This window comes from Rhincodon typus, chromosome 21, assembly GCF_021869965.1.
Source record: "Rhincodon typus isolate 14 chromosome 21, sRhiTyp1.1, whole genome shotgun sequence".
Lineage (NCBI taxonomy): Eukaryota > Metazoa > Chordata > Chondrichthyes > Orectolobiformes > Rhincodontidae > Rhincodon > Rhincodon typus.
In genome coordinates, this window is record NC_063352.1 from 24,208,396 (window position 1) to 24,218,270 (window position 9,875).

Genomic DNA, 9,875 nt, shown 5'->3' on the forward strand with positions numbered 1-9,875 from the left:
ACTTTCCAAAACGAAAATCAAACTAAAGCTACCAAGCTGGTCATCAACTTCCAGTCCAACCTGTATAAACCCACTGCCCATCCCAAATTTTATCTTTCAGACATTACAAGATGTGGCATCACTGGTTACACAGGAAATTACTTCCTATCCCTAATTGTCCATGAGAGGAGGGAGGGTGTATGAGATGCTCTGTGAACTACTGAAATCCATGAGAGTAAGTACTCGTACAGAGTTATTAGGAAAGGACATCCAGAATCACTGAAACAGTGAAGAAACAACAATATAGTTCCAAGTCAAGATAGTGTGTGGCTTGGAGGGGGAACCTGCAGGTGGTGGGTTATTGTGCATCTACTGGCCTCATCATTCAAGGTGGAAGTGCTTCAGGCTTGGAACATGCTATTGAAGCAGCCTTGGTGGGTTGCTGTAGTGCACCTTACACATGGTACATGCTGCTGCGACTATAGGTCACAGATGGAGGGAATGAAGGGAGCTGGATCACTGGTCGGAAAATGACCACTAATGTTAATTCAAACCTGTGTTTCAGGATTCTTGTCAAAATTGATGTGCAGTTATAAATTCATAAATTAATACCTGAAATAGTAAACAGTGATCTGGTTAAATACCTATTTTAGATTTTGAAATGGACAGCATTAAATTAGTGGCGAATATTTGGATTAAATTTACACAATTATTTCAATTTATAGATAGTCTCACAACATAAACAGCAAAGTGAAGAATTAGCCCAGCACAAGTATTCAGTAATTAAACTTTTAAGAATTTTAGGGATGAATTTGAAGGAGAGAGAATGCAGCTGACTGCACATCAATGACAGAACTTTGTTGAGTCAAAATATTTTGCTGTAAGCTTATCAAGTACATTGTAGGAGAAAAGGAGTTTTATAGTGGAATGTTAATTAAGCATCATGTGCCAAACAAATTGAAATCCAAAATGCTTACAACAGTCCAAGTTCAGTTTCAAAATATGGAAAGATCATTATAAATTTTACTCTGTCAGTCATAGTATAAGAATTAATTGATTCTGGATTCAGTACAAAAACTATCATCTCAATTCATCATTCAATGCCTTGGCTGAGTGCATCACATGCATACACATAATTGCAGAGACTTCTGCAAACGTAGCTTTGACAAACACACTTATTATGCAGTCAGTGTAAAGCACTTTCAAATGGTTTTGACCATCAGTTTTGAAAGAATTAAACAACTAATAAAAGGCACCAAAAATATAAGAAAGGTGTATGATAATATAATTTAGAGCTATTAACTAAAATAGGTGAACCAGCATGACTCTAGAATACAAAAGAAGTGACAGAGGTTTGCTGGAAATGTCCAGGTATTTCCTTCAGTAAAATTCTCTGATTTCAGAAAACCAAGCAGACTTTTCCTTAATTGGCACTGTTTGGAAAATACTTCTGTAGCAAAGCATAATTCAAATTGTAATTATGTAAACATATCTCACCAACACAAAATGTGAAATTTTTCATCATCAGTTTGTCGTAATGGAGTTTAACCAAATTGTATCAAAATACAAGAGAGTTAAATGAATCAAGGCTTCAGCCCATTTGATCTCACCTTTAAGAAATACAATGCCTATTACTTCCCCATGGTAAGGTACCATCTCAACTATTCTACTTGTTGATTGCTGATATTGAAAGGTTATATCTCTTGAAAATCAACTTTCACAAAAAAGAAATCCAAAAATCAAAAAAAGGCTCATTATTACGTCAATGCCACAATATTTTAAGGCATTACTGACTTGAAAAACATTTGACAAACCTATACAAAGGAAAAAAGTCATCAACTTTTTTCCATAACGTGTGAAATCACAGCCAATTCAGATAATTTATTACATGGAATTTTACAACAAAGAAACAAGTCTGTTAGCCCAGCTGGTCTGTGCGAGTGCTATGCACCACATGAGCCTCCCTTTCACCTTATTTCATCTCACCCAATCAACACTGCTTTCCATAAGATGCATCTACCTGATCACTTCAAATTCTCTGCACGGTTAAATGTGTGTTATATATTGCCATTGTCAAGTAAATAAGCTTCTTCTGAATTTCTCCCTAGATTCATTAATGAACACTAACATTATGTACGCATACAACTTACACTCTATACAAGTTCCTCAGATCTCTACTTTGATGGCCATGTTTCTTTTTTGGGGGGTAGCTGTAATGCAATTAGTGAGGCTACAGTAATGTAATCTCCAAGTAATTTTAATGCAGACGTATATTTATGAATACTCTTCATAAAGACTGTGATCCAAACATCAAATTCCAAATAGCCAGAACTGCATCCATTTCATCGCGTTATCCAATTTGGAACAAACGAATTCAGTAGCTGCTTACGTCCAGCTCTGCAATATGGGTATGTAGACCCTGCACCATATCCTCTGCTTCACGGACCCTTCGATTTAGCTGTGGTGAATAATTGCTGGCCAACTCATTGTCATAAGAATCCAAAATACCTTTCATCCCATCACGAGCCTGCAACACAAAAATGAAGGTTTCTTCATTATTCTTGCAACTAAATAAAGGACTGTTGCATTTTATATATTGCTCTTCATAAGCACAGGGTAAACATTGAGTTAAGTTGATTCAGAGAAAATATATAATGCTGCTAGGTATCACATTAGATTTCATTCATAACTTGTTCTGTTTCCACGGGCAACAAGCTGTAAGGTCTGAGAGAATGAGAGGGTCACACAAATGACTAGAATTCCAACAATGAAACAATAAGGGACATCTCGAGATTCAAAACCTGCATTTCAACCATACGCTGTCTGGGTGCCTTCTCACACGGAAAGAAGAAAGAAAATATGAAAAGCCGGATGACTTTCAGTTGCCCTCACCTATCACTGATAGCCAACTGCAGGGTACAGGGACTTGGAGCACAGATTTTCTAAGTGACATAAGGTGTAATTGTTTATCCTTCAACCAAGATCATTAAAACAAATTATTCAGTCATCACAATGCTGTTTGTTGGATCTTGTTCTTAAAAAACCTGCAGCTGTATTGCCTACATAACACCAATGACTATACTACAAAAGTATTTTGGTGGGTCACCCTGAGACCTCACAAGGAGTCATATAAATGAATGCCTTCTTCTATTTTCACAAAATGGCAAAACATAATGAGAGAAAAGGAATGAAAAATAACTTTTAATTCTAAAACAATCAATTAAAAAATTATCAAATTAATCTTAACTAAAATCAATTTTCTCGGTGTCAAATCTCGGTTCCTTCCTTCTTCAGACATCCATCACCAAAATTCCACTTTAATACTAAGCACTGCAAGTTTTCAGTAAACTTCCACAATCACCTTGGATTATGATCACATAATGTTTCACTAATTAGATACACGAATGATAATCCATGAAACAAGGTGAATGAAGAATAATGATATAACCGACAGGTCTTCACAAAGCTGTAATTTTGTCAAGCGCTTCAGTGACTGTGGGACTTTATAACTTATTAGTAAAATCATTCCTATTACTTCTGCTTATTTTAGTTAATTTAAGAAAAACCTCCAATACCAAAAATAATTCTTATTCACTCCTAGGTTCAGACTCAAACAATTGTTTGCTACTAAGTTTTAAAATTGGAGATTAACTACTACCTATTATAACTCTGAATTACCAAAAGAAACTTTTAAGTTTTAATCTGACTCTACACAAAACAAAAGCAAAACATGCAGTAGGTATACCATAGCGAAAATTGCACAAATAGCATCACGGGATGAAAACTTATAAATCCAAACATACTATATTGCAACCTAAATCAAATTTGAATTTATGTTTGTGACAGAGAAATGGTGGCCCACAGAGAATTATCCAGGATTACAAACTTAACTGAAATGAAGATCAATGATAATACAACATTTAGAAGGTGAAGGGGTGATCTGATCAAAGTCTTCAAGATATTAACAGCAAGAGACAAAGTAGATAAACTATTTCCACTGGTTGGGGATTCTAGAACCAGAGGCACAGCCTGAGAATTAGAGCCAAACTGTTCAGGAGAGATGTTAGGAAGCACTTCGACACACAAAGGGTGGGAGATGTCCAGAACACTCTTCCACAAATGATAGTAGATGCTAGATCAGTTGTTAATTTAAAATCTGAGATAGAATTTTTTTTTAATTGATAAAGGGATATGGGCCAAAAGGCAGGTAGAATCCTTAGAATCCCTACAATGTGGAAACAGGCCATTTGGCCCAAAATATCCACATCAATCCTCTGAAGAGCATCCCACCCACATGCATCCCCTTATCCTATCCCTGTATCCCCGCATTTCCCATGGCTAATGCACCTAACCTACACATCCCTGAACACTACGGGCAAATTAGCATGGCCAATCCACCTAATTTGCACATCTTTGGACCGTGGGAGGAAACCGGAGCACTCGACAGAAATCCACTCAAACACAGTGAGAATGCGCAAATCCCACACAGTCGCCCGAGGGTAGAATAGAACCTGGGTCCCTGGTCCTGCGAGGCAGCAGTACGAACCACTGAGCCACCATGCCACCCTGAATGGCATGTAGAGTTAGGCCACAGAACAGCCATGATCTCATTGATTGGTGGAACAGGCTTGAGGGGCTGAATGGCCTATTCCCATTCCTATGCTATGTAATCCATATATTAAACAATGTTACAATTAAGAAAAAAACTGCCTAATTTACTTTAATTATCCAATCATATTTTTCCACCAGCCTTTTGAGCTGCCACCAAATCTAACAGGTTGGCCTCTGCTTGGTGGTAGCCAGAGACCAGCACAAATGCAAACAACATGGTAAAACAGTGAAATACTGCTCTTAAATCAGCAACTCAATCAAATCAGCAACTTCACTTCATGGTACAAGATCACATCTGCAATGTAATGTGGTAATGAGAACCAAAGACAGAGCTGTAAATCAAGATTCTAGATATAGTAGACCACCTGGAGAGGAGAATCATTAAGGTTCTATTTCCCTGAAGCGAACATCAATAGACACAGTCATTACTATAACATTCAAGGCCGTGAAAATATATTTTTATCGGAGAATGAATTAACTCATTTACTATCAGACAATATCAGCCTTGATGGGACCGAACAATAAGCTTCCAACGTTTCCCTGCTGTATAATAAAATATTCTGCTCAAAATATACGCCTTTAATGCTCTGCGCATTTGAAGTAACACACAGGTTCAAAGCATGGGACGCCAGTACTGGGGATGTAAAGTCTTTTCTACTTTTAAAGTTTAGATAGCCATTTGGCCGTTCAGAATTTGGATGTTGCTGAAAAGACAGATATGTTGACAAAGCTCTTTGCCTTGCACTCTAAAGAACATGGGAGCATCAAATTGCAAACAAAAGTGACAGTTTACAGCTTAAGAGAAAAGAATTGTGATTGGTCGGCAAGTTGGGTCCAACTGACTGGCGTGTTGCTGCAGAGAAAGTTACAGAGAATTGTAGACCAAAAATGGAGCAGGACTTGAATGTATTTCTTATGTTTCGACAGTGAATTCCTCTTTGTCAATAGAAGTTGTTTCTAGCAAGACTAAAACAGCCACTTTACAAAGTCAACTACTTTACTGAAGTTGTCTGTGAGCATGGCTATTAGTATATTCAGAACTGTTTCATCAAGTTCTACCCTATGAGATCAAGGCGGGGATTAGCAACCACCGGCTGGTTGAATGTGGTACACACTCTGCCAATCACAAAAACAGGAACATAAGAATTGGGAGCAGAAGTTAAACATTCGTTTTTTGAGTCTGCTCCAGCATTCAATTAGATTGTCAGCAATGTGGCAATGGACACAACTCCATTTTCCTGTCTGCTCCCCGTAACCCTCGATTCCTTTTTCTATAAAAGTTAATTCTGCATTGAATGAATTAAATGTCACAGCCTTCACTACTTTCTAAAGACGACAATTCCACGGTATAAAGGCTGTGTCATTTTTATTTTTGTGCTTTTTGTAATTATGGACTGAAATGAAAAAGAAGTATTTTAAAACCAATATTTTGCAAGAGTTTATAGCATATTTTGAAAAACAAGCGAGATGACATTCATAGTAAGCATTGCTTAAACAGCTGTTTCAACAAGCAGTAATTAAAGATTCGGTTGTAGAAAAACTGGAACCAAGACATTCTGTATTCAGATGGAACAGTAGTTGATGGGTCTATGGACTAGTGACAAAAGACATTTGCCTGCTGAACCAAACAGCTTGGGCTGGGAACATGATACAGAGACAAGTGATCAGATCTTTATCAGCTCAGGAGCTCTCTCTCTAAGTTCTCATCAGTAAACCAGTTGAATCCTGACGATAAACAGTTAATTGTTCTTTCAGCAGTTGCTGTAAGCAATGACTTTTAATTGATAAGTCAGAGACATTTTGTAAGTGAACTGTGCCTCTTGCAAACTGGTAGAAGATCTCAGGAAAGGAACAGCGAGACAAAAATCTTCTGATCATCATGAAACAACTCAATAGATCTTGTGAACAAAGACTGCTGAGCTGTTTTCCTTGACTTACATGCACGCACAAGTGTATGAAAGACAGAGTGGGAGACAGAGATTATATGTGGAAGGAGGAGTTTATAAGGGAGTTAGAGTTTTAAGTAATAGTGTTAAATGCCAATGGCTTATAAGTATTAACCTGCAGCTAGAGTCTTATCATTTGTAATAAACAGTAATTCTTAAGTATAGAAATCAGGTACATGATTTCTCTCAAACTGGGTCTGAAAATCAGATAAATTGGGGAATCTTCACACACTTTTTCTAAAATATTTAACTTTTGTGAAAATTCTGGGAATAGCAGGGCTTGATTTCCAGCCTGCTACCCCAGTGAATTGTGACAACGGATTAATGGACTTTAAGTGAAAAAAAATGTTCTCATTCCAGTCTTAAAAGGGTTCGCTCTTAAACTTACTTAGAGCCTCCCTCACAAGAGTAAATATTCTCCGGGAGCCACATTATTAAATCCTTTTGGGACTTTGTATATTTTGGTACAATCACCTCTCATTCCAAAGACTATACGTTTAACCTATTCAGCCTTTCTGTACAAGAGGATCTCTTCATTCCAATAGTGTGTCAAGGTCACCTTATCTGAACTGCTTTTAACATAATTATAATTGTTTTTTCAAATGAAGACATCAAAACTACATGCAAAGTTCCAGATAAAGTCTTATCAATGCCCTGTACAGCAGCAGTAAAACTGCCTCCTCTTAAACTTCAGCCCCTTGCAATGAATGATACCACGCCAACTGCTTTCCTAATCACTTGCCATATCTGCATACTAATGTTGTGTACAACAGGATAGTCCGATACCACTATACCACCAAATTCTGTAATCTCTCGGCCTTTAAAGAGTACGTTTTTCTATTCTTCCTGCCAAAGTACAAAAGTTCAAGTTTTCTATCAAACATTTGCTTGTCTATATCCTTTTGCAGACTCTCTTACCTCCTCTTGACAAATTGCTTTCCCACCTATCTTAAAACCCTCTGCAAATTTAAATACCATCCAACTTGGATGAACAGTCCAAGTCTTGATATAGATTATGAATAATCGAGGCCCTGGCATAGATCCAAACAGCATTCTACTAATCATAACTTGCCAGTTGGAAAAAGACCCATTTTCCCCTACTTTCACCTTCCCATTAACTCACCAGGCCTTTTATCCATGCAAATGTTACTCCTTACACCATGTGCTTTTAACTTGTGCAGTAACCTTTGAAGTGGCACCTTATCAACTGCCTTTTGGCAATCCAAACACACTAGATCTAAAAGGTTCCTCTTTCTCCAGATTGCTCCTTATTTCCTCAAAAATAAATCTCATAAAATAAACAATTTCTCTTTCACACATCCATGCTAACTCTACCAGATCCTATTACGTCTTGATAACTATACTACTTTAACCTCCACTTTCCCTATGAGGGACATTAGGCAAACTCACACACAGTTTTCTGTTTGCTGTCTCTCTCCTTTCTGGCTTAAAGGTGTTACAGTCAAATTATTTTCAAACTATTTTCTATTCTGCTGGGACTCTTCAGAATTCAAGGGATTTTGGAGGATTTTAACCAATGTATCTACTATCCATGCTGCCACTTCTGTTAAAATGCTAGTGCACAGGCCATCTCTGGAGAGTCAACAGATTCTTTATGAAGAACCAACACAAGTGTCAGTTAATTTTTTCTATTCAAATATTTCTGAAAAACTCTTACTTTTTAACATATTATTAGTTAGCTTTCTCTCATACTCTATCTTCTTTTCAGCCATTCTTTGCTGGTTCTTAAAATCTGACCAATATTCCAATGTTGCAGATTTGTGCAGCACATCTTTCAATTTGATGCTACCCTTAAATTCCTTAGTCAGTCACAGATAATACACCCTTCTCAAAGAATCTTCATTTTTCAATTGGATTAATCTTTGTGAGAATTATTAAATATCTCTTTTATAGTCATCCACTATCTGTTCTGACTTTCTAACCTAGTTTTCTGTTTCACTTTAGCTGCCTCTACCTTCATACCCTAATAATAACCATCATCATTCAGGTTTAAAACAATAAACTTTGACCCATACTTCTCCCCTTCAAACACAATGTGAAGTTCTATCATATTATAAATCACTTACTTATCAGGCTCCTTTGCCACAAGTTTGATGATTGATTCTGTCTCATTGCTCACTAGCTGGTCTGGAACAGTCTGCTCCCTGGTTGACTTTTGAATGTACAATCTCAAGAAAGTATCCCACACATATTCTATTAACTAATTTTACTGACTACCTTGGCTAATCTGATGTTCCCAATCTACATGATTAAAGTTAATCATGATTATTGCAGTCCCTTACTTGTACATCCCATTTATCCCCTCCTGTCTAAACTGTCCTACAGTGTAACTGCAGTTACAGGTGCTACAGACTGCTCCCGTTAAGTAAGAGAAGTAATCTGTTACGTCTCCTACTTATTATTTTAACTCAAAATAATGCTGTAGTTTGCTGTTTCAAGATAAGGTAATTTATCACAACTCTGCTAATGATGTCCAGAATTAACGCACAGCTCGATGATCACTTTTGCTTAGCTTGCTAATTCAAAAATTACTACTTTTTCAGCTTCTGCTTTTTAAGTTATCTGGTTGCTTACAAACATGAAAGAGAACCTCTTTCCTAGTCCTATCGATATGGTTGGTATACACAACAAATAAATCCATCCTCTCAGTTGCAAGCCACTCTCCAGTCCACAGCAGATATCCCTAACCACAGCACCAGGTCAGCAACACAGCCTTCTGGACTCAGCCTCTCACCTGAAGAGAACTGTGACTAACATCTTGACTATACTGTCCCTGACTACCATAACATTCTTATTTAATGCGCTAATTAACTTACTTCCTGTACCACAGTGCCATGGTCAGTTCATCCTTACAGCCCTTACTCCAATCAATACAAATGTCCAGCAACTCAAACCCATTGGACAAGTGCAAGGGCTGAGGCTTCTCCACTTCCATGTTCTTAGACCACTGTCTAAATTGCAATCATACCATCCAATCCCTGACCAATTTCCAAATCAGCCATCCCCAGCCTATGGGATGTGACTACCTTCGAAGACAAGTGTCCAGATAGCTTTTCATGCTCCCTTATGCATTTTAGTGTCTGTAGTTTAGTCTCCAGATCATTATTGGATCACACTGAAGTCCAACAGTTCCAACATACTGCAGAAACATCAACAGTCCTGTCATCTGTGCATCTTGATTAATATTTGGATACAATTACTTCTGTCTTGACTTTTCCACTGAAGTACTGGGCTCCACCCTCACTGAGAATGAGGATATTTGTGAAGACTCCACCTCATGGTCATTATTAATTGCTCACAACAATTCAGACTGGATGT

At 37.5% G+C, this 9,875-nt stretch overlaps 1 protein-coding gene across 4 annotated transcripts in view; it reads right to left on the reverse strand.

The window, feature by feature from the left end:
* Positions 1 to 9,875, reverse strand: part of LOC109931990 (mitotic spindle assembly checkpoint protein MAD1-like) — a 645,529-nt gene that overhangs the window by 538,804 nt on the left and 96,850 nt on the right. For all 4 annotated transcript variants that reach the window (XM_048609842.1, XM_048609840.1, XM_048609841.1 and 1 more), the window contains exon 3: positions 2,369 to 2,506. In XM_048609842.1, the coding sequence (XP_048465799.1) occupies positions 2,369 to 2,506 (138 nt within the window). The remainder of the gene's footprint in view (positions 1 to 2,368; positions 2,507 to 9,875) is intronic.